The 25,098-nt window shown below is 45.7% G+C and overlaps 1 protein-coding gene across 16 annotated transcripts in view; it reads left to right on the top strand.

Annotated features, from left to right (window-relative positions):
• LOC109676984 (uncharacterized protein C2orf92-like) overlaps positions 1 to 25,098 on the top strand; it is a 177,610-nt gene that overhangs the window by 145,900 nt on the left and 6,612 nt on the right. For 14 of the 16 annotated variants that reach the window (XM_074050179.1, XM_074050181.1, XM_074050178.1 and 11 more), the window contains 6 exons: positions 974 to 1,097; positions 11,053 to 11,115; positions 12,962 to 13,064; positions 13,861 to 13,932; positions 17,056 to 17,166; positions 18,956 to 19,103. In XM_074050179.1, coding sequence (XP_073906280.1) covers positions 11,092 to 11,115; positions 12,962 to 13,064; positions 13,861 to 13,932; positions 17,056 to 17,166; positions 18,956 to 19,103 — 458 coding nt within the window. In that variant the 5' untranslated portion in view covers positions 974 to 1,097; positions 11,053 to 11,091. Of the gene's footprint in view, positions 1 to 973; positions 1,098 to 11,052; positions 11,116 to 12,961; positions 13,065 to 13,860; positions 13,933 to 17,055; positions 17,167 to 18,955; positions 19,104 to 20,267; positions 23,213 to 25,098 lie in introns of those variants that run through there. The other 2 variants (XM_074050193.1, XM_074050185.1) reach the window with 2 other exon arrangements.

The raw sequence follows: 25,098 nt of genomic DNA, 5'->3' as shown, positions 1-25,098 counted from the left end.
TGTTGTATATAGTGTTAGATCAAGATCTACCTTTTTCTGTTTGCATGTGGATATCCAGTTTTCTCAGCACCATTTGTTGCTCCATGTGTAATGGTTTTTCCTGCAAGCGTTAGGTGTGTCCCACCCAGGAGTGTTCATACAGTGCCAGTGCGTCTCAGTCCCTAAAATGTCCCTCAGCTCCTACATAACATAATGCAATTGCTAATTGTTTTTCTGTGGTAGTCCATCCATGCCACCAGCCTATTGGATGGTGCTGCCCATATTCAGGGGGAGTCTTTCCCCTCAGTTACTGTCCCACATTATTATTGTCTCTGGAAATGTCCTCACAGACACGTATGGAGGTGTGCTTTACTAGTCTCCCAATCCAGTCTAGTTGACAGTCAAGACTCAACTCCATAACTACACCCATAGGCAGATTGCATAACCAATGGAATTTTCTGAATTTGGATAGACAGAAAGAAAGGAGCAGCAGAGAAGAGTTTTGTCCTTGTTTTAAATAAAAACTTCTTGGTGGTGTTGTGGATCAAACCCAGATCCTATTGCATGTTAGGCATGTGGTCTAACATTGAGCTGTACCCCAGGCTCCCAACTCCATTGTTCTCAAAAGTCTTTGCCATAGGTCTTCTCACTTCTACAGGGCCTTCTCTTACCATGGGAACTCTCTTCTGTTTTTCTCACCTCCTACAATCTGTGGTTTATTGAACCTTCTCTTTGACTGTGTTGCTGCTTTCCAGCCCATACACACAGCATCTCACCTACCACAGGACAGGCTATAAATCTGTAATAGATTACAACAAAGCCAGCTCCTTCTCCTACAGGACTTCTGTAACCAGTGACTAACACTAATGCTTTCAGTCCTGCTCTGAGCAGAACCACTAGGTTGTCCTTGCATGTGGTCCTTGTTGTGGGTCATCCAGCAGGGATGCACATGGAGTCACTGCTCTGTGTACTCTTCCTGTGTCTTCTCATTTAGATATCCAAAGAAAGAATCAGCTGTGCAGGCTGCTGCTGCAGTTCCTGCAGAAGAACATTGTCATCGCCGCCATCACGATGATGGCAATCCTGTTCTCTGTGTACACGAGGAGGAAACAGCCATTGTGAGTGGCTCTTTGCATTCTCCTTCCTTCCAAGAACTTGTAAGTGTTTGGGCCAATGTTGTTCCCGGAGCTTCCTGAAGATTGCAGATTTAGGAGGTGGGCACAGGGATCTCTTAAGTCTGTTTGTGTTTCATCATCAACCAGTGTGCTCCCAATCATCTGAGCAAATGGTTTCAGGCACTGTCTGGTGATTCTGTTGCACACCCAGCTTTGGGATCCCTAGCCTGGGCTATGAGGAGAGTAGGTCTGAAATTCAGCTCGTTCACCCTGGTCAGCTGCACTGGTATTAGCATACAGAAGCATGGCTCTACTGATTGGCAAACAGCCACTTCCTAGAACATTCCATGCACTTCCCCATGATGCTGTATGTGAAGGGTTAGTGCCTGGCACCTCAGGGGCCATGAGAGACAAGGCTCCAAAAGTGGTCACTTTGCTCCACTCATTAAATATTCTGATTATCTTTCAGGACAACCAGGTTTAAGCACAGAGACCTGAACCTTGAGCAGGTCCTAGGAAGGAAGTAATTTACACAATCATGCACATGCACAATTGCTTTCAAAATGATGAGCTCATTCTGCATCCCTGGTAACACATGTTGCTGATCACAGAGGCAGCTACACCCAGACCCCTCAGTTTCTCACCAGCACTGTGTTGGGTGCTCAGCTTGTGCCCAGAAAAGGAGATGAGATGTGCAATTAGGAATGTAGTGTCCATCCACTACCTTTACCTTTCCCTCTGGCTCTGAGGCTACAGTATTAAAATTTCTCCATAAGAATGGTATTGCTTTCTCTAAATACCAAGATCCTTAGGACTAATCACACATTCAAGTCAGACACCACTAGCTCACACCCAGAAATGTGAGGAATGGGACCCCTGAAGCAAAGGGGGAGACTTGGGTTTAATAGAAGTTAGAGATACAGGATTTAAGAGCTCCAGAAAAAAAGCTGGGTCCACTTTTCACCTCTGAGCCAGGCTCATCCACTGGACCTGCCATTCTCCTTCCATGCAACTTGAGGTACAAAAAGACATAGTCAAGATGATGGCTATATCCAAAAGAGATGAATCAAAGTTGTGGATGGCCTGGATAGTTATGAGAAAGGGAGGGAGGGAGGAATTTCTCAGAGGCACTGTGCTGTCTAGAAGTAAAATGAATTTCATACTTGACATCATGGTTTGTGTTGTTTTGTTTTAGATATCCCCCAGCAAACATGAAATAGAATATTTTTATAATGAATGGGAAGGCTTGGTGTCAAACCTCTGAAGAAAATAATCTCAGGAAATTTGAGGAAAGGCTAAAGAACTATTCCTATGTCTAAGCTTGGTCAAGGGACCAGCCAAACTGGAGCTCTAAAGTCTGATGCAAAAATTCCTTGATCCAGACACTATAGAGAGACAATTAGATTTGTGACTATAAGATGTATTCTATGAAAATTTTTACTTCTCTTCGAGATTGTGAATGAACCAAGAAAGAGAGCTTTGTCATTGGATGGTTATGGTGACAGGGCACCAAGACTGCTGCAAGAGAGTCACATTAACCCCAGATAAACCTGAGAAGTGATGTATTTATGTAATCAATAAAGCACTGATTTATTTATTCAGTCAATCATTGCACACCTGATATGCAGACACATCAAAATAGAATGAGAGATCCAATGATGAGTCAGGCAAGTACTCTGCACTCTGCAAGATCACAGTGGCGGAGTGAGTTGAGAACATGAATATACCAAATATCTTTATCAAGTCAGAATACAAAACGCATTATACAAACAAACTGGAAAGAATTGTGGGAGCTCACCAGGGGAGGGATATTTCCTGCTTGAGTGATCAGGATGGTTTTAACAGGAGAAGGAAATGTGGTACTTGAGAATGTAATGAAGGGGGTTTGTTTATGAAGATTTGAGAGTGTGAGGGGAAGCCAACAAAGAAAGTTGAAGCACCCTAGAACAAGTAAAAATATCAAGCTGTTATCATTTGTGGGGGAGCAGTAACAAAGACCAAGGGATCTGGGGATTAGCTCATTGGTAGAGCACTTGCATAGCATGCATTTGGCTCTGGAATCAATCCCTTCACCGAATAAAGAAAGAAAGTAAAGAGAAGAAAAACCCAAGGAAAGTAAGAGAGAACTTTTGACAAGCTGTAACCTTTAGGGAAGGAATATGGGCAAGTTGTAAAAATCCACCCGGAAAAGATCAACAGAATTAACACCCTGTGTCCTCCCCTTCGATCTCCTAGAAGTGGCTTTTTTCTGTGTGGTACAGGGGTGGGGGGATTGAACTCAGGGCCTTGTGCTTGCTAGGTAGTATTTTGCCACATGAGCTACTCTAGCAGCCATTTTTATGTTGGTTATTCTTGAGATAGAGTCTCTCTTTATGCTAGGGCCAGCCTGGACTGTGATCCTTCCATTTATGCTTCCCTGCATAGGATGACAGGTGTGCACCACCATTCTCAGCCATTGGTTGAGGTGGGGTCTTGCCAACTTCTTGCACCTGCTAGTCTTGAACTATGATCCTCTGGATCTTCACTTCCCAAGTAACTAAGATTACAGTGGGCCTGGCCTCTACAAGTGACTTCAATTGGCCAATCCCAACAGGAAGCTAGAAGATAAGGAAGTCATTGGTGCAGTTCATCAGCTAGTAGAGAAGAGATCAGGATGGAAGGAGGGAAAGCCAAAAATATCCCACACAGTTATCATTCTGGCACATCTGCATTCATTCTTGTCATTTTATTTATTTAGTGCTGGTCCCTTCTGGAGCAAGAATTCATTGGGCACCCCCTATGCCAGGCAGTGTTCTGCTTGGCAAATGCAACCATGGGTGTCTAACGTGCCAACATGAGGGCGTGCTTGCCCTCCTAGAGCTGACTGCTAGGGACTGACTTGTGCGGGCCTGCCCTGGCCTCTGTGTTCCTTCCTTGTGAGGTGAGTGTGGCCTTTCCCATTTCAAAGAGATGGGAGGGTGCACATCCGCTGTTCACCCACAGTCTCTGAGAGCTTGGCCAGGGCATGTGATCAAAGAGAGGACAGGTGGCAAGTAGGGTGTAACCATTCCCTCTGGATGTCTGCTGCCCTCAGACCCTGTTCTCAGGAAAGTACCCTGAGGAGTGGAGCCCAGTTGAATTCTGGTACTGGTCCTTCCTTGGCCTGCTCTGAACTTCAGCATCCTCATCTTGGCAAAGGGGGCAATAATCCACACGCTTTGCAGGGCTGTTGAGTGGTTCTTTCAGCAGCAAAAATGTATTAAGTACCTGCTGCTTGCCAGGTACTGTGCTAGGCTGAGTGCTGGGGGCACCCAAGAAAGCTGGTGGAACAGCTTTCAGCAGATTGCAGGAGTCTTGAGCTTGGGATGAGATGTGGTTGCAGACCTGTGCATACAGCAGGCACACCATAAATACTGGATACTTCCATGGGCTCTTAACAGGTTGCACGTTCACCCTCACTCCACTCGCTCCAATCTTTCAGGCCTCTTCCCTGAGAGAGTGTTCACTCTCCTATCGGCCTCCTACAACTACCTAGACTTCCACCTGAGGAACAAGTCAGTCTCATCTGCCTTTAGCCTCTGCTGCATCCTTATCCTTGCCTTGCAGGTGGATCTCTGAGAGTCTGCCAGTGCTGTCTTTTTCATTTGCTTTTTCTGCACCAAAAAGGGGGCTCCTTCTGCTTTGTCTGTCTGACCTCTACTTAGTGGGTGGTCCATCCGCCTTGTCCCTAGATTGGTGAGGGTAACCACTGGGCAGCACTGGGGATTTGATGTTCAAGTCCTGTGGAGGCTCTGCATTCCTGTTGCACGTGTTCTGTCACTTCCTAGCTGCTAAACCTTAAGCCTTGGTTTCCTCTTGGCCTCAGTTTTGTGTGTATAAATTGGGACTAGCGTATTTGGTGGGCTTTGAGTACTGGTCTTTCCTGCACTGTTCACAGCAGGTCCCTAGTATGTAGAATAAGGCCAGGCATGGAGTAGGTTCTCACTGTTAGATAAATAAGAATCCCTGAAAGGTCTCTCTGAGGCAGTCACAGTGCCATGGTGACTTGAAGGTTGCAAAAGGAGGCAACACTTTGAGAAACCCCTACGAATGGGCACAGCACGTAGTCACTGTGGACAATCAATCCTTTTCTGGGTTGAATCAGCTTCGGTTAATTTTTATTTGGGGGAAGGTGTTGGTCACTTTCAACCTTCAGAGCTTCCTGAGTTGGCAGCCTGTAGTACTCCATAGTACAGTGGGACTTGCAGTTACTAGCACACTGCAGAAACTGGGAACATCAGGGACCATGATGATGATGGCAGTCAGCCCTGTGAAATAGGTACAGTTGTCACCTGTTTCCTAAATGAGGAAACCAAGGCAGTGAGAGCTCAAGTAACTTACTCAAGATCCCCCAGCGGTTAGTGGCAGAACCAGAAAAAACCAAGAAGATAAAAGGCCCTGTTTTTCTGACAACCCAGAGGAAGGCAGTGAGCTTCAGTGTGTGCCAGGTTACCCAGGAGCACCTGTTGGAGATTGCTGAGTTCTGGAAGACTGGAGCCTCCACAGGCACCACAGGTGTCCCATTAACTGTGGAGACAAACCTGGTTTTAGCCTGGTTCCACCCACATATGCTTAGGCCACCCAACACTTAAGGACACCTTTTGCCATTGAGGTGGGCCAGGGGTCACTGCTGAGATTGTGCCAGTAATACTATAGTCTAGCTTCAAAGTTCCAGTGGCTGACTGTCCTCCAGAGCATTGGGATGTAGTCACTGGGCAAAGGTCTGAGCCTGGGTCTATGGGAAGCTGAGAATTGTGTTCTCAGAATTGTGTTCTCCCACATTCAGATGTTGAAGGCCTGACCCCCAGGACTTCAGAATGTGAGTGTGTTTGGAGACAGAGTCTTTACAGAGAAAATTGAGTTAAAATGAGTTCACTAGGCTGGACTCTCATTGAGTATGACTGGTGTCCTGTAAGAGGAGATGTGGACACAGGTGTGTAGAGAGGGGAGGTGATGTGGAGGCACAGGGAGGAGACGCTGTTTACTGGCCACGTCCTGGAAGAGATCCTTTCCCGGCCAACACCTTGGTCTCACACTTCTCGTCTCCAGAGCTGTGCTAGGATATATTTCTGTTGGTTAACGCATCCATTTGGTGATAATTTGTTATGGCAGCCCTAGCAAATGAATATACCTCAATTAAACTACCCAGAATAGTACTAAATAGATTTTTGGGTGTCTTTGTGTGTGTGTGTTGCTGAAGAGTAAACCAAGACCTCACACGTGCTAGTGCTCTGCCACTGACCTAAACTACATCCCTAGTGTGTCTTTTTGTGCCCAGAAGATCTCCTCTAACTCAGCCATTGCACACAGTGCAGGAACACAAGGGCTATGGAATGTCAGCTGGATAACTTACAGGACCTAGTACAAAATTAAATTTAGGACAAAAAGTATAGATAGAGATACTAAAATATAAAATTTTCCTTTGAAAATATATGAATGCATACAAAAACTAATAGGGTAGAGGTGGTATATAATAATCAGAAGAGTGTATCACTGGGTTTATGTTATTTTTTGTATAATTTTATTTCACTGTATCAACTTTCTATCAATATGACCAAATACCTGAGGTGACCAAATTAATATGATGAAAGAGTTTTGTTGACTCATGGTTTCAAAGGTGCCAATCCATGGTCACTTGGACCTGTTGTTTTGGGGCTGTGGTAAGGCAGAATATCATTGTAGAGCATAAATAGGAGCAAAACTGCTCACTTCATGGAGGCCAGTGAACAGAGAGGGGCCTGGAGTCTCAATATCCTCTGCAAGGGCCTCCCCAGTGACCTACCTTCCTCTAACTATCCTCTCCTCCTAGTGATTCTACCACCTTCCAATAGAACCACAGGGTGGTGACCTTTAACACATGAGCCTTGGGGAATGGTCCACATACATAGTATAGCAAGCAAAACTATACGTATGTATGTATGTGTGTATTATGAATGTATGTATTCATTTATTTATTTTTGTATTGCTGGATATGAAACCCAGAGTCTCGTGAATGCTACGCAAGTGCTGTAGGACTCATCTACATTCCTAGCAGATTAGTGGGATATCTTGACCAATCATGGCTTTGTAGCCACTTTTACTACTTCCAGTTTGTGTAACCTGCTATGTGACTTAGGGGCCCAGGTTCTCCTCTTTCTAGCTCTTCACAGTCTTCTTTCCTTAGCTTCAGGTTTCCACCCTCACTTTCTTTCTGCCATCCCTACTGTCTCTGTAGCTTCTTTTTCCTGTCATGTATACTTTGGCTGCTGTCACCTCTGCTGTTGCTGACTTTGCTACTGCCAGGGCAGTGGTCTGCCACCACTTTCAGTTCTGCCATTGCCTTTTCTTCTACTTTTGCTGTCACTTCTGCCACTAACACTGCCAGCTACTCTGTCTGTGCAAGGGCTGCCTTGGCCACCAGCACAGCTCTGCTGTTGCTAGCCCTGCTGTCATGGCCACTATACTCCCCTGCTGCTGCTGCCTCCATGGCTGCTAACCTCTTCTGTTGTCTTCATGTTCCCAGCTCAGCCACGCTCACTAATGATAAAAATAAAAAATAGGCAAGAAAAGACCACTGGCCAGAAGACTTTATTGGACTTAAAACACCAGGGCAGCATGGGAGGGTGTCTCCTGGCTGACTCTCAAATTGAGCTGAGTAAAAGTCTTAGTCAGAAAGGTGATGTGGCAAGAGTTTGCACCAATCCTGGCGGTCCTTTCATGCAAAGGAGAGCTACGTGGACACCATCCATGGCAGAGTTCCTCATATCACCAGGCAAGACAGCTCCCTTAGGCAAATAAAGGACTGTGTTTGCACTAATCACAGGCCTTCTGTTGGGTCAACAGGGAAGGGCTCCCCTTTCTGGCCCAGATGGAAATGGCTGCAGAGTCATCTAGAGTTTACAGAGGCTTGTGATGGCAGAATTCTGGTGCAAGGTGTGTGCTGGGCCAGTGCCTTCAGGCAGCAGAACTGTGCTTTGGCAGCAAGCTGTGGCTGTCATGTAGCTTCTTCTAATTTGTCCACAGACTGTCCCAAGCAGCTGGCACTGGTATGAGGGGAGTCTGTCTGCCTGGCTGGTAGTCCTTTTTCAAGACACCAGGGCCCCAGGGAATGGTCTCAGAGCTTTAATTAGGGAGTGTACTTGCTGGAGCTCCCAATAACTCAGCACATTTAAAGAAATTAGAAACATAAAAGGGGATGCTCACAACACAAGCTCACTGTTAACATCCCACAGCTCTAACAGCATTTACCTCTGTTCTAACCATGCTCCAATACATCCTCAAAACCTCGGGGAAAGATGGACTCCAACTTTCTGTTTCAGAGGGACCTGCAGGTAGAGGAAGGCATCAGAGAGCCCAAAAAGTAAGCAGAAAGGCTCCTTTAAGGGCACTAGCTTCCACTCTGTCCCTGCCCCACATGTGAGCCTCCATACCCCTCCCCCCTCTGTTTTCAGTGTGACCTCACAGACCTGTGAATTCTCCAGCATTCTGGAGTTGGAGGCAGTTGCTCCTGGAGGCACTTCAGGATATTGACTGCTCCCTGTTGGTGTTGAGGCTATGACAATGATGAGTGGAACTCTGTTCCTCTCTTTTGTTTTTTTTCTGGACTCTTGGCTGGGGTTGAGTCTCGCCCTTTCTCGAGGATTGAAGGTACCATCATAAGTATATAGCCTTGGTAGCTGGACTCCCATGAGTGTCCCTTGAGACTCATGGGAGCCTAAATATGGTGAGCCAGTGGTACCCCTCCCACAGGTGCTGGGATGGTGAGCACAGGTGTTTTCCCTCCCTACCATCTCTGCCTCCCACTATTCCCTACTAGCGTATATTATTTGGGGAAGGGAGTAACTTAAAAACGTTCCTTTTTTAAGTGGGGTGCGGTGGCTTAGGCGTCTCATCCCAGCTACAAAAGGACCGTGGTTCAGCCTGACCTGGGCACAAATATGAAACATGATTCAAATATGACCAACGCATGCTGGTCACCAGTGGTTCATGGACTCAAGGTTAAGCCTGGCAACTGCTACTGAGAGCAAATGTTGGTTGTGGTGGGATGTGCCTGTCATCCCAAGCTAAGGAGGCTAAGATAGGAAGGCTCATGAGAGGTGGGTAGTGAGGGAGATTTGTGAGATTTCATCTCAATGGAAAAAAGCTGGGTGTGGTAATAAGTGCCTGTCATCCCTGCTGCTATGGGGCATGTTAAGTTGGAGGATTGCAGTCCTGGCTGGCCTGGACACAGTGAGGCCTTATCTCCAAGTAACCAGAGCAAAAAGGGCTGCAAGCATGGCTCATGCAGCAGAACACCCACCTAGCAAATGGAAGACATGGGTTCACTACTCCCCCAAACAAATTAAGCAACAAGGGCTACTGGTGTGCTGCAGAGTGGTAAGGGGCCTGCCTAGTGAGCCTGATACACTCCCTTCAAACCCCAGTACCACCAAAACAAGTTTTTCCTTACCTTCTAACTTACTCAAAATCCAGAGATCCACCAAAGTTTAGCATACCTACATGTTATAAAAATTTCAAGCATATGTAAGGTTAGAAAGACTAGTTTAAAGGACTGCCATGTGCAAATCATGCCAATCTCATCTAACACACACACACACACACACACACACACACATGCATACACACAATGTTGTAATAACAGCTTCATGGAGATATAATTCAGTTACAATAAAATTCACCATTTTCTGAGCATCACCTGAACCATAAATTTGAAAATGCAAAGGACAACATAGAAATATGTCATCTTAAAAAAAATCACTTTTATTTATGTATTTTTTTGAAAAAGAGTCTTGGTATGTAGCCCCTGCTGTTGTCAAATTTGCATCTCCTTGCCTGGGCCTCTTGACTGCTGGGATTATAGGTGAACATCACAACACCCAGTAAAAATTTACCCTTCTTAAAGGGCAAATTGTGTGGTGTTTAGCATATTCACACAGTAGGCATCACCACTCTCTAGTTTTAGAACATTTTCATCACTCCAACAACTAACCTCATACTCACTAATGCTTTCTTTTTACTGTCCTTTCCCCAGTCTTTGTTCACCCCCAGGTTACTCTCTGCTCTATGCAATGTCTATTCTAGAGGTTCATGGAAGTGGAACCATGTAACAGGTGTGGTTCGGTGACTAATGTCTCTCCCTTAACATGTTTTCCAGCTTCATCCACGTAGCATGGGTGACTGCTTTCCATATTACGATGGAGCAATATTCCATTGTGTGGACATGCTACATTTGTTGATCTGTTTATTAATTGATGGGAATTTTGGTATTGTGAATATCACTGTTTTGAGCAAAGCATTTCTACGTGAACATTAGGATTCCTCCGTTTTTGGGGGTCTTGCTATTTACTAGACTGATTGGCTGACCACATTCAGGGTATTCTTTCAATCTGTACAGAAAGTCAGAGTTGTGGACACAAACTCTGTAGTGCAGAAATCGAGTATTGTTTACCAACAATTACACATCCCAAAGTCACAAAACAAAACTGTCACCTGCCATGGATTTCAGGAGATGTATATGAAAATGAGGAAAAAAGGCCATTAAGCCACACAGCTCAGGGGCTGCATCCTCTGAAGGGGTGTGCTGTCAGAGGGATAGCAAGAAAAGGGGAGAAAGTGACTTCTCTTGTCAGGACACTTAAAAATCCAAATGTTTTCTGTCATCTGTTCGTTCGTGGGTTTGCTGGTGATCTACACCAAACAAGCTGGGTGTAGTGACTCAGACCTGTAATCCCAGCACTCGAGGCTGACACAGGAGTACTGAGAGTTCAAGGTCAGCCTGGGCTATACAGAGAAACCTGAAAAGACATAACAAACAAAGAAAAACCATAGACAGGACTCAGAATGACCAAAGTTTCAGGCGTTCACCGGGATGTAAGGTTATATCCCCATGGTTATGGGTAATGACCATTCATCCGGATCCATTGAAAGATTTAATCACAACTATGGCTTATTTTCTCTGCAGGCTCAAGTTGTGAATTTTCCTGCAATGCAGATAATATAAATGAAGAATTCATTAAAATATTTGGTAAGTCTCCTTCTCCTATGACACTTTTGACTGTATTTAGAGGCATGTGCTTGTCCTTGGTTGTGTCCAGGTCACCTGTCCCTGCTGCTTTGCAGGGAAGGCAAGCCCTTTTTCCTTCCTTCCTTCCTTCCTTCCTCCCTCCCTCCCTTCCTTCCTTCCTTTCTTCCTTCCTTCCACCCTCCCTCAGTCCCTTCCTCCCTCTCTCCCTTCCTCCCTCCCTCCCTTCTTCCTTTTCATGATACTGGGCTTTGAACTCAGGGCCTACACCTTGAGTCAGTTCACCACCTCTTGGTTTGTGATAGATTTTTCAAGATAGGGTCTTGCAAATATTTGCCTGGGCTGTATCCCAACAGTGATTCTCCTGATCTCTGCCACCTGAGTAGCTAGGATTACAGGCAGGAGCCCAGTGAGAAGGCAAGCACTTTGCATTGTAGCTAGAATCAATTCCTATAATTGTCAGAGTTTGAAAAAATTAAGCAGAACCTGGAAGATAAACACTTGGAAAGAGCCCTGTTCCTCAAAGGGTTTGGGGAGTGGAGGCACAGCCCCATCCTGTTTGGATTTGTCAGGTACCGTGGTGCACTTCCAATAATATGGAATTGTCAGGGTCCTTCTTTCTTTGGTCCTCCTCTGATGTCATAGGGTGGGCATCGCGTTTGATCTTGGTTCTGCCTGTTAGCCCCAGAAGGTGTCCTGACTATAATACAGTGGCCAAGCAGGGCTTTCGGGAGACTGTAAGCACCAGGTTGTTGGTAATGGAATTGATAGATGCACCCAGCATTTGTGGGTAGGGCCACCGGGAATCTTAGTACATTCTGTGTTCACCCTTATCCAGCTTCAGCCCTCTGTGACAGGCCCTAGTTACTCTTGAAGTCTGCCTCAACAATGACCTTTGTTCTGGCTGCAAGGGACCAGCTGGCATTTTTTTTTCCCCTCTGCCTGGCCCAGGGTTTGCTGCTCTTGCGTTAGTGTATCAGGCTGGTCATATCTGGGTAAACCTGTGCCTCTTACTTCTACCTACATGGCTCAGAGTCTTCAAGGTAGAAATGAAGTGTATCCTGTTCATTCATAGGGCAGTGCTCACCCATTATTATGGTTATAATTTTTAAAAAGAGAAAAGAATCCAGGTACCAGGGTCTTACATCTGTCATCCTAGCTATTTCGGGTGCTGAGATCAGGAGGAAAGCATTTCCTGGTCAGCAAAGTCAAAAATGTTTATGACACTCCACCTCTCAATGGAAAAAAGCTGAGTGTGTTAGCTGGCACTGGCATGCCAGCAACGTCAGGAAGCTTAAATAGGAGCATTGGAATCCAGGCCAACCTGGGCAAAAAGCAAGACCCTATCCCTACAACAGATCCAAAAGCTAAATGTATATGTAAACAAAAGCATAGTCGCGTAATCGTATGTATTTCAAAATATGGACCCCTAATCGATGGGTAACAGATTTGATACAGAAAACCTTTTGACATATGTTTTGCTTTATTTGTACCCCACAACGTTCACGGTTCATCGCGGGGAATGTATCGTAGGGAAAGACACCAGGAAAGAGAGGGAAAATGATGGTACTGGGCACGAAATTAATGAAACCTGGGGCAGAGTTCCAGCCACGTTTCTCAGGTAGACAGTGTTAACTGCACCGGATACCCAGTCCTATTAGTTTTCAGAAATGAGTTAGGAAGCTGGAATTTCCCTTAGCAAGACAGGGCATTTCAGAGCATACCATTCTTTTTCCCTTGAACTTGTCACATTTACTGACATGTTTAGAGACCTCTTGAGGTACTTAGAGAGTAAAGTATCTAAGTCCTCTGTGGGGGTGTTAACCAGTCTTTGTTTGCTTCCCTGAAGCCGAGATTGGATATGAGGAGTTTCTCACCAATCCATATCGTAAACTGGACCACAAAGGAGGAAGAACAGTGCAAGAAGATTCAACAGCCAGATGGGAATGAAGGCAAGTAGATAGCAGGATGCTATCATTTTAGCACGTGCAAAGCAGCAACTGGTGGGCAGTACCAATTTGAGATGGAAAGATCTGTCTGTAATCCTTTGGATAAGTTTCTACTCACTATGGATTATGGTCTAAAGTGTGACTATCCATGTGTTTTAGGGTGATCCCTGCTGGGCAGGGTCAGAGAGGCTCTGCCTTTTGGAAGCCATTCAGAAGACAGGAACCTGATTTGAAAGTGGGGCTCACTGTTCCTGGTATCAGAAAGCTAGCAAGCACAATAACTTTCCACTCAATACACATTAAACTCCCATGGGCATGACGTGGTTTGAGGGAGACATGTGATCATCAATAATTCAGTGTATGATGGGAACAAATGTGACTTGTCATACCGTAGAAATAACAAAAATGAAGAGTATACTCTTCCTCAAAAGCAGCTCCATGTTGTTGCCGAAGAGTATGGAACTAGGACAGGTACATGATCACATGTATTAAAGACAGAATTGTGTATCAGCAACCTGCCATTTGTGGAAAATGTGACCTTAGCATTGGGGGCTGAGCCTGTGTTGGTAGGATGCACACAGTTGTGCAGTCCAGTTCCCGGGGGTCTTTTCCCCTGTCAACTGGCTGGGCTCCTCTGCAATCAGCAGTCAGGTGACACCTCTCTCCTCATTCACCTATTCCCTTTCAAACACATTTCTGTATATACCATTCGACTTACAAATATAAAATGAAACATGAACCCACGATGCTCCTAAGTGTCACTGAAGAAAATCTCTTTCTTCCATGTGTTTTATCAAAGGATTCACTATTTTATGGAATTCGGAAAAACAACAACATTATCTGGAAGCGATGAACAGAATTCTTCAGAATAGTAAGTGGAAATGGATAAAATTGGGGTTGAGGTCTGAGTTCCGAAGCAAATATTTGGCTGCGCCACAGCTCTGGTAGATGGAGTCATACTGTCCAATAGAAAAATTGGCTGTGTGCTGTGGTTGCTTCCCAGAAGCAACACAGAAGGAGTGTATGCATTTCCTGGTCATTTTGAGGACACTGTGATACCCTGTGAACATCTCCTCCTGTAAAATGTGCAGTCCAGAATGTCTTTTCTTGACAGCCACCCAGATGCCAAGAAGGAGAGGGAGAGTGGCACAGCAGCCAGCCCTCCTTCCACATGTCCCATCTCTTTAGGAGATGGTGGGGCGTATGAGGGGCCAAGCACATTCCTGAGGCTAGTCAGGGAAGGCTGTCCATCCCCTGAGGAGCATGGGCAGGTGCCAGTGACCAAAGGCTCAAATTACTCATCTTATTGTTGGGGAGGCAGATTGGCCCTGAAGACAGAATAAGCCCCTATTCTAGGAGTCCCAGGAAGCATTTCACCCTTTGAAAAACTGGAAAATAATGTCATTGTCTTAGGAGGCTGATAGGTAAAATTGTTTCCTGATCCACCTGCATGAGTATTGGGTGGAGGCTGGGGAATGGGAAGAGCTTATTAAAAGTCTTTATTCCTGGAACCCACCAAGGATCTGTCAAAGTGGAAACCACGAATCTGCTCCTTTTCATGTACTCCCTCACTGTCTTTTCTGTAGTGCCCCAGGGACAAGTCCCTGGCATTTGCACGTATTGACTTAGATGATTTGGGGGCTCAGCAACTGCTTCTCAGTGATTAAAAATGTCCCATAGTTCCTGCATACTATTATGGTTGTTGCTAATTGCTTGACCACCTTCAAAGTACAAATGAGCTTATCTTCTGTGTCCCTAGACCTCAGAGGACTCAAGTGTGTAATGGTCAAATTAAACTCGGTTTGACACCAATTTCATATTTTTTGTAAAGAAAGAATCTCATTATAAATTCGTTATCACATTTATCTTGATATAATCAGTGATATTTGGTTTCTAAGACCCTTAAAATTAGAAAAATGTTGAGGTGGTGGTTTGGCTCATGTGCTTGCTTGCCTGCCTTGTAAGTCTTCTCTTTCGCTCTCCTCTCCCTCCTTCTTTTCTCTCTCTCTTTCTTTCTCTTCCATGCCTCTCTCAATTTGGTATGGGAGTTTGAGCTCCGAGCTTCATGCTTGCTGGAGAGGCATTCTACGGCCTGAGCCATCACTCTTCCCATTTTTGCTCAGATTTCTTTGGAGCTCGCGGCTGTTGCTTTTAGCCAAAGCAGCCTGGATAGCGATCCTTCTATTTTAGGCATCCACTATTATCTGGGATGACAGGTGCATGACACTGTTCCTAGCTTTGTCCTGTCAAGATGGGGTTCACAATATTTTTCCCCAAACTGGCCAGGAACTGCTATGCTCCCCCCTCAATGGAATGGCAGGCATCACCACCATGCCTAGCTTTTGGTTCAGATGGGAGTTTTCAACCTTTGAGCTGGGGTTGGCCTTGAACCTTGTTCCTCCTATTGCCAGCCTCCAGGATTACAGACATGAGCCCTGGGTGTCTGGCTTCGCAGTTTTTTCTATTTCTAGGCCAAATTAAAGTAGGAACAAATTCCTATCTTTTTCCAGGAATAATTAGAGCTTAATGACAGTCTAGTCACATTGCAGTGACTTCTCATCTCTTAGTGAAATTGGCCAAAGAGGAGGAATGAAACTTGCCCCATCCTGCCCAGCCAGGTCGTGGAGGTCTCCCTCCTAGGGCCTGGGGCTCCAGCCTGGCTTGACGTCTTCTGGTGCTCTGAGGCACATGATTGCTCAGGTTCCACCATGCCTGTTTTGATAACTCTTCTTTCCCTCAGCTACATGGCTCAAATAGATCTTTGCAGAGCTCCTACACTATATCAACTGTCATCCTTTTCCCAGTGCCATTACTTCCTTTGACAAAGAGAGCTCCTGCCTTCGCAGTTCTCTAAGCCAAAGTCACTCAGGTCCTTTTCCAGGTCTCCTGTGCAAATGAGGGAAGGACAGTCAATAGCAGAGCTAGGATGCAATCATTTCTTATATTCACCCTGTCTTTGTTCTTCTAAATCATTCTGTAGTGTCTCTACCCGTAGTATTTCCTCATTGTGTCCTTGAAACTCCAGAACCATGGTCTGTAGCACTTTGTAGTTTAAGCATTGTTTTTAACCCTTATGCCCTCTGCGAACAAATGCTGTGTTTTGTATTTCATATAAGGAGACAGAGACTGGGGTTCAGAGATGGTCAAGGACAGACAGACGTCCCTCAGTAGATCCTCTTATGTGTCACCTCTGAACGGCAGGCCTTTGTTTAACTGTGTTGTGACTTGAATCCAGGGCCTCATGTTTGACAGGCAGGTGCTCTATCACCTGAACTATGCCGCCAGCCCTGGTGGGATCTGTTGGGAACAGAGAGGCTTGCACATTCGCAGGCCTACCTAGGCGCACCTAGACCTCCTGAGTTTAAAATTCTGAAGTGGGCCCAGCAATCTGGGCTGTGACAAGCCTTCCCTGTCATCCTGAAGCATTTCCCTTCCAAGAACCACTGACCTAGTCGTGTGTGGCTTAGACACCCAGGAATTTGTTAAATTGACATAATGGAACAAAACCTGATATACTGCCATACATTTAGACTCGTCTCCAAATTCCTCGTTTTTCTTTCATCATGAAAACAGCATTCTTCATGGGCCAATGGTAATTTGTCAATGAGTCCATGTTCTCTGACTGTAACACTAATGAAATACCTGAGATAACCATGTTATTAAGAGCAATGCCTCATTTGGGCTCACAGTTTCTGGTGGTTCTAATTTGGGATTGATTGGTCCTATGGTTTTGGGCCTGTGTTGGGCAGCAGGTTTTGTGGTGGAGTGAAAGTGCTAACTTCATGCCTTGGAAGCAAAGGAGAAAAGAGGGGCCCGAGTCCTCTTCTAGGGCATACCCCCAATGATGTGCAGATCTGCCATTAGGCTGCATACCTTAAAGGTACTCATTATAACTTCCAATAGCACCAGCATGGAGACCAATCCTTTAACACATTGGCCTTAGGGAAATTCAAGAGCCAAACTATAGCAGTGTGTTTCTCCTTTGTCTTTACAGATGACGTTTCGGAGGAGAAGTGGGTTAAAGAAGCGTCTGTTTTCAACAGGAATTTAAGACAGCAATTAAGTGTGGAAGACAAAGAAAAACCTAAAGAAGCAGTTAATCCAGGTAACAATCCTTTTGGCACAAACCCAGTAAGATCCTCAAGTACAGATGCTACTTTTTCCCCTTTTTCTGTACTGAGATTTGATCTCAGGACTTCACGCATGCAACGTAGATGTTCTCCCTCTTGAACCAAGCCTCTCCCCAGTGATGCTACTTTTCTGCTGATGGGGTCATTCTGAGCATGGGGATGAGCTCCTCCACTTCTGGGCACTGAGGCTCTCTAACAAGCAGGAGGGATTAAATGGCAAGTGCTAACGTAGTTCCTGATGTGTGGCATCTCTCCCTCCTTATTGAACCACATGAGCTGTTCCCATTCAGAGTGGCTAGAAACTGGCCCATGCTGGTACCAAGTCCTGTGTACCCTCCACATCAGCACTCTGTGCCAAAGGGATAACCGGTTGTAACTCCCTGCCTTTCAAAAATTAAATTCTGGGTTCTTCCTAGCAAGCTCTTAGAACCAATTATCTGCTGCCTCTTGACAGCAGAGATGAAGATTTTGGACATGTCCCTCACTCTCCCCATAACCCAAAAAGGCCCTCGACTAGCATTTTAGTGCCTGTGTCACCAGCTCTACTCAGCATCTCTCTACACCAAACCAGCTGATTCTTGGCATTGTATCTTCATGTCCAGTATCCCTCATGCCTTCTTCTTCACTGTGCACACTGCAAATGGAGTGACCTAAGCTCACAGAGTACCTGACATCATCTGGATCTGTTCTTTTGACATCTAGCTAGGGTTGTCTAAACTCCCCAGTGTATGTTCAGTGCCATTCCAAAGCCAACCTCAGGATTTCTGTAAGAGCTTGGAACCACCTCTAGAATATGTGAGCCTCTGGTGGTCACAGTTAGGAACCAATCAAACTTAACTGTGTTAGTCAGTTTCCATGGCTGTGGCAAATACCAGAGAGAAACAGTTTAAAGAAGGAACTTTAATTTTGGCTCATGGTTTATCCAGGGTCTGTTGGCTGCCTTATCTCTTGGCCTTGGTGAGGCACAACAGCATGGTGGAGGAGTGGAGGGGAACAAAGTTCCTCCCCTCATAGCACCTGGAAGTAGGGAGTTGGAGAATGCCTGGCTGGCTTCCTCAGTTTTCCATGTTTAGTCCATCAGGCCCGCAGCCTAAGATGGTGCTGCACACTTCAGGGAAAACCTTAAACTCTCAATTTCTGTTCCCATGGTAATTGTCTCTGGAAATGTCCTCACAGACACACCTAGGGGTGGGCTTTACTTGTCTCCCAATGCAGTCAGGATTAAACTCCACATCTCTAGCCATATGTAAACTGTATGCACAGTGGAATTTCTTGAAAACAGTTGGTGCACAGAGGAAGGAGTAGAAGAGAAAAGCTTTGGGTTTTGTATGGTCTTTCCTTTTTGATATTGCTGGGTGTTGAACCCAGATGCTATTGCATGTTAGGCATGTGTTCTAACACTGAGCATCCCCAGTTTTCCCAAACGTCTTTGCAGTAGGACTTTTCACTCTACAGGGCCTCCTTATCACCTGGAAAGTCTCCTCTTTGGTTTGTTGCATCCTCTTTTTGACTACTTAGTGCTTGCCAGCCCATCCCCTCAGCAACTCCCCTATCAGTGGACATGTAATGAATCTATTACCTTAAAGAAAGCCAGGTCCTTCGCTGACAGGACTTCTGTGACCAGTGACTAGCACCAGTGTTCTCATTCCTGCTCTGAGCAGACCCACAAGGTTGTCCTCGCATGTGGTCCTTGTTGCCAGTCATCCAGCAGGGATGCACATGGGGTCACTACTCTGTGTACTCTTCCTGTGTCTTCTCATTTAGATTTCCAAAGAAAGAGTCCGCTGTGCAGGGCGATGCTGCTATTCCTACAGGAGAACATCCTCATCGCTGCCATCACGATGACGGCAATCTTTGTGATGATTGTGCTTGTGCTGCTCTTCTCTGCATACACGAAGAGGAAACAGGCATTGTGAGTGGCTCTTTGCATTCACCTCCCTTCTAAGACCTTCTAGTTGTTTGGACCAATGTTGTCTGAGACCTTTCTGCAGATCCCAGATTTAGGAAGAGGGCACAGGGATCTCTTAAGTGTGATTGTGTTTCATCACCACCCAGTGTGCTCCTTTTCTTCTGAGCAATGTTTTTCAGGCACTGTCTGGTGATTTTGTTGCACACCCAGCTTTGGGGATCCCTTGCCTGGGCTAAGGTGAGAGCAGGGCTGAAATTCAGTTTGTTCTCACTAGTCAGCTGCACTGGTTGTTAGCATACAGAAGCTTGGCCCTACTGATTGGTAATCAGCCACTTCCTAGAATACGCCACTCACTTCCCCGTGATGCTGTATGTGAAGGGCTAGTGCCTGGGCCACTAGAGGCCATGAGAGGCAAGGTTCCAAGAGTGGTCACGTTGTTCCACTCATTTACTATTCTGATTATCTTTCTGGACAGCCAGGTCCAGAATAGAATGGGAAACTTGAGTGGCACTAAGAAGGAAGTAGTGTACAGATCATGCCTGTGCAAAGTTGCCATTGTGAGACTCATCCTGCATCCTTGGAAACACACATTGCTGATCACAGAGTTCTAGCAGCTACCTCCAGACCCTTAAGGTTCTGCCCAGCCTTGTGTTGGGTGCTCAGCTTCTGTGCAGAAAAGGGGATGAGATGTGTGGTTAAGGGCAAAGTGTCCATCTCTGAATAGACACTCTGAAGCTGCAGTATAATAATTTCTCCATAGAACATCATTAGTTTTTTTAAATGCTGTGCCCTTACCGGCATTCAGGTCAGATACCACTATGTCACTGATTCAGGAATGGGGCCCCTGTGGCCATGTGGGATTGGATTTGGTAGAAGCTGAGATAGAGGATTTAATAGGTCCCAAAAATAAGCTGGGCCCACTTTTCAACTCTGACCAGGGCTCATCTATTCGGGCCTCCATTCTCTTTCCACGCAATTTAAGGTATCGAATAAATGGTCAGGATGATGGCTGTACCCCAAAGAGTTGTATCAAAGCTGTGGATGGCCTGAGATAGTTATGAGAAGGAGAGGGAGGGAGGGAGGGAGAAATTTCCCAGAGGCATTGCGTTGTCTAGAGGCAAAATCAATTTCGTACGTGGCAGCATGGTTTTTGTTGTTTTGTTTTAGATATTCCCCAACAAACATGAATTAGAGCCATTATCCACTGAAAGAAAAGAATTGGTGGCAAAAGTGTGACGACCAAAATCTGAGAGAATTGACAGAAAATCTAAGAATCTATTGCCAGATCCAGGGAGCAGCCAATCCAGAAGTTTAAAAAGTGATGCCCTGGAGAGATAATTCACTTTGTAGTTATCACGTGTTCCTTAAAATGTTTCCCCACTTTTCCCAATGTAGAATGGTCCAAGAACAAGAGCATTGCCAATTATGGTAATGGCACTCCAGAGTGGTACATGAACGTTATATTAACCCCATTGAAGCCAAACAGTTGATTGATTTATAGAGTTAATAAAGCACTCATTGGTTTATTCAGTCATTCATTTCACAGACAGTAATCAAAAACCTGATATGTAGACACATCAAAATAGAATGAGACATCCAAAGATGTGTCAGGCATGGATTCTGCCCCTTGTAAGATCACAGTGGAGGAGTGAGAAGAGAATATGAATGTAGCACATACCGTTCTCAATTTGTAGTATGTGGAGCATTACATGAAGAAAGTGGTGAGTGTTGTGCAAGGTGATGAGGGGGAGGGAGTCCCCCCACCCCCCTCATGAGCTTGAGCAATCAGGATGGTTAAAACAGGAGAAGGAAATGTGGTAATTGAGAATGTAATGAAGGGGGGTTGTTTATGAAGGTGTGAGCAGTATTAGGGGAAGCCAAGGAAGAAAGTTAAAGTTCCCTGCCATATGCAAGTATATGAAGCAGTTCTGATTAGTGGAGGCACAGTATCAAAGACCAAGGGGCCTGGGGATTAGCTCATTGGCCAAGCACCTGCAAAGCATGCATTTGGCTCTGGACTCAATCCTCTTCTCTGAGTAAAGAAAGAAAGTTGAAAGAAGAAAATCACAAGGAAATCAAGAGAGACCTTCTGACAGGATGGACCCATCTGGGAAGGGGTAAAGGACATCTTAACAACCCAACAGGAAATCAGCAGAGTCAACACTCTGGTGAACCTCCCCTTGAATCTCTTACAAGGGGCTTTTTTTTTGTTTCCAGAGTGATCCAAGGGGCTTTTTTCTGTGTGGCATGGGGATGTTGAACTTAGGGCCTTATGGTTGGTAAGGAAGTTCTCCACCATCTCAGGTACTCCACCAGCCTTGTCTAGAGTTGGTTATTTCTGACATAAGGTCTCTCATTATGGTGGGGCCGGCCAGGACCGTGATCCACCCATGTATGCTTCCCTGAATAGGATGACAGGCACATGTCACCATTCATCGTCATTAGTTGAGGAGGGGCCTTCAAATTTTTTCCCCAGCAAGTCTGAAAGGTATGATCCTCCAGATGGTCACTTCCCAAGTAATGAGGATTAGAGATTTGCCCAAATGTCCTGGCCTCTACCAAAGGCTAATTGGGCAAATCTAAGAAGCAGCTAGAAGGTAAGAAAGTCTTTGGTGCAATTCATCAGCAGGTGGAGAAGAGCACAGGTTGGAAGGAGGGAAAGCCAAAAATACCCAGCACAGTTATCATGCTGACCAATATGCATCCATTTTTGTCCTTTTATAAATGAAAATTCCCAATTCCATGTCCTGAATCCCACAAGTGACAGAGAAAGTCCCAAGAGCTATATGCCCTCAAGGGGTGATGTTGGTGCAACCTTACACACCCCCGAAACTTGAATCACTCACCAGTATATGGTCTCCTTATAAGGAACTGGGAGAGAAAAATAAGGGACAAGGCAGCATAAGACACAGGTGCTGTGGTGCCTGGTCATGAGGCTTAAGTTAATAGTCATGGCTTGCCCCTTCCCAGGTCCACTCAAGTGACTCTGTCTTCTAGCATCTTGGCCACAGGGGCTTCATTTCCTGGGAGAGGATTCCAAAGAACTGTGCCTATAGATCATTGGTGTATCTGTGTTTTGGGGTTGATACAGTCTTCCTCAAACAAAGATCCTGTGAATCTGTCTGCCTAGGGAATCTCTGGGCTCTCGATCTGGTCCTCACACCGTGTTCATTGAGCATCAACTCAATTTACCCTGATTAGTGGGATCAGCCTCTCAGCCACTATTGTGACCTGTTACTCAGCCAGAGGTTTCCATTGGGTGAGGAGGTCCAAATGACCAGAAACAGTTTCATCTGGGAATTTAATGTACCCAAGATGCTGTGAAGTTCCACTGACCTAATTACCTTCCATTTGGCCTTGCTCTTAATATTTCCACCATTACACCACTGCCATAATGGGAACCTATGAACCTTTGAGGGGCATTCTATCCATATTCAAACCATAGCAGCAGTGTCCGTACTGCTGATCACCAGGTGATGGTTGTGGAAAGGGCTTGTATTGATGAGCCTGTTTCTGTCACTGTGGCTCCTTGTACATAGCAAGCGCTTTGGCTTTTCTCTGACACTTTGCTGTTGAGGACATGTAGGATTAGACAGGGCCAGGTCACTTAGGAGTTAGGGGATATGTTGAGGGAATTAAGGCAGGTTGGCTGTGGTGAGGCAGATCGTGGCCTGGTGGTTGTGGTCAGTATGGTTGCCGTGTATGTGTACAGATGAAGAGACTGTCGATAATTCTTTATGTATGTAAGAGCTGAAAAGGAGGCAAGGAACGGCCAGGGCCAAGACACATGAGTCTGTAGGTCATGGTCCAGCCCAACACATTTAGTTCCTTGGTGCACCGGGATGCTGCTGATGGGCACAGCTCTTCTGAGAGCAACAGATGCATGCCTGCTTGGCCGGCAGAGGAAGAACAGCACAAAGACCTGCTCCAGGTTAGATAAAAAAAAAATTAACCTGGAAGGTAACACACACGCACAGGAAATTAATGTGAGTCAACTCCCTGTATAGCTATCCTTATCTCAACTAGCAAAAACCCTTGTTCCTTCCTATTATTGCTTATACTCTGTCTTCAACAAAATTAGAGATAAGGGCAAAATAGTTTCTGCCGAGTATCGAGGGGGTGGGGGGAAGAGGGAGGGGGCAGAGCGGGTGGTAAGGGAGGGGGTGGGGGCAGGGGGAGAAATGACCCAAGCATTGTATACACATATGAATAATAAAAAAATAAAAATTAAAAAAAAGGATGGCATGGCAGTGTTTAGTTTTGCTATTGTCACTCTGCTTGTCATTCTCATTCATTTGGGGCAGTAAAGGTGGGACAAAGCTGCGACGCACACGCAAGTCCTAGCTTCTGGCAGTAGCCTTGGATCTGAGATGCCAGTTTCAGCTGTGGTCCTGGACTGGCTCCCAAAGGCCAGTCTCTCCCACCTCCTGTTTTCCCTAACCTTTTTTGATTACCCAGGGTGCACCTGTTGCCAGTGTGGGGTGGGGCTCCCCAAACTGTGCTTCCTGCCATAGCTTCTTTCCCCAGAGACCAAGCCTTGCTATCCCACAGCTCCCAGATAAGCTCCCACTTTGCTGCCTTGTCCTGTTGGTGCAGTTCCAGGAGTCTTCCAGGCAGGGCTGACAAGAGTTGGGAAGATGGAGCCAAGGGAAAAGGGGGAAGGCATGCTAAGTGGAGGGCACTGTGTGGATAAAAGCATAGAAATGAATTTGAAGGAAGGCAAATAACACAGCTCAATAAGAGTAGAGGGAAGAGCTGTTTAGATTCAATGAGGGAGGCACAGGGAGCCACAGTAGGTTCTCTAGCAAGGGAGGCCTTGAGGAAGAATTGCCTAGGAGCGGCTTGCTGATCATAAGAGTTTACTTGGCTCAAGTAGAAACTGACTGAGGTTCAGCCAACAAAGTGAGTTCTATCTGGATCTCAGGGTGTATTATAGAAACACTTGGTGGAGATCATAGTGGTGGTGGATGATGCTGGCAGCACAAACCAATGCCAGGACTGAGATCTGGGTTGGGGCAGGTTTGGTGTGGCAGCATGTGTAGCTATAGACAAGGTAGCCATGAAGGGGAGTGGGTGGGTAGGAGAGAGAGCAGGAGGAATCAGAGCAGGTGGAGGCAAATCAGGATTTTGCTTGGGAACAGGGACACCTGTGAGGTCTGAGTAGGAAGGAAGGGTTATCACTTGGAGTACCCAGTATGACCAAATTGTCTATCTACCCTCTTATGTATCTATCTATCCCTTCGTGTATCCATCTATCCTAATTTGTCCTCCTCCTCCAATTCCACACCTCATTTTAATGGCCGAATCACAGTTCACCTTGGAGTTGAATATTAAGGTATTTAAACAATCCCAAACTGATGGATATCCAGATTAGTTTGAGCTTGTAGAAACTTGTGAGGGAAAGCAGAGGGACAGGGCAAGGGGAATTGTTAGGCCAGAGGGAAAGTCAGTGGAAGGGTGAGCTGACTGATGGAGCAAGCTTCCTTTGATAAGCAAAGCTTGTTGGGCTTCAGTGCTCTTGCACTTGCTGTTCCTGTGCCTGATTCCCTCACCCGCCAGCCCCCACAGAGATCTTTTTGCAAAGCTGTCTCCTCATCCTTCTGATCTTGGCTCAAATGCGACCTTGTCAGAGAAGGTGACCATACTAGCTATAGGAACCTCTTCTGTCTCTTGATACCACTCTATTTCCTTCATAATCCTGACTTCGCTCTGTAAGGATTATGTTGGTTCTCTTTGTTTACTGCAACCTCCTCCCATTCAGTGTTATCTCCAGGAGGGCAGGAAGGACCCTGTCTGCCTTAAGCATGTATTGTCTCAGAACCTAGCTTGAAACACAATAAGGATTCAACACCATTCTGGGAAAGTTCCTGTATGTGGTGCATGTGGTGATGGGACTTATTCACTGGGATCCGGATTGGGGGGGGCAGACCTGAATATGTAGGTGGCCTTGAGGGAGTGCCTATGCACACAGGTAAAGGGATTTATATACAGCAATGTC

Source organism: Castor canadensis, chromosome 12, assembly GCF_047511655.1.
Source record: "Castor canadensis chromosome 12, mCasCan1.hap1v2, whole genome shotgun sequence".
NCBI classification, from domain to species: domain Eukaryota; kingdom Metazoa; phylum Chordata; class Mammalia; order Rodentia; family Castoridae; genus Castor; species Castor canadensis.
The sequence above is the reverse complement of the archived record's forward strand: the minus strand, read 5'-3'. Positions and strand labels throughout refer to the sequence as shown.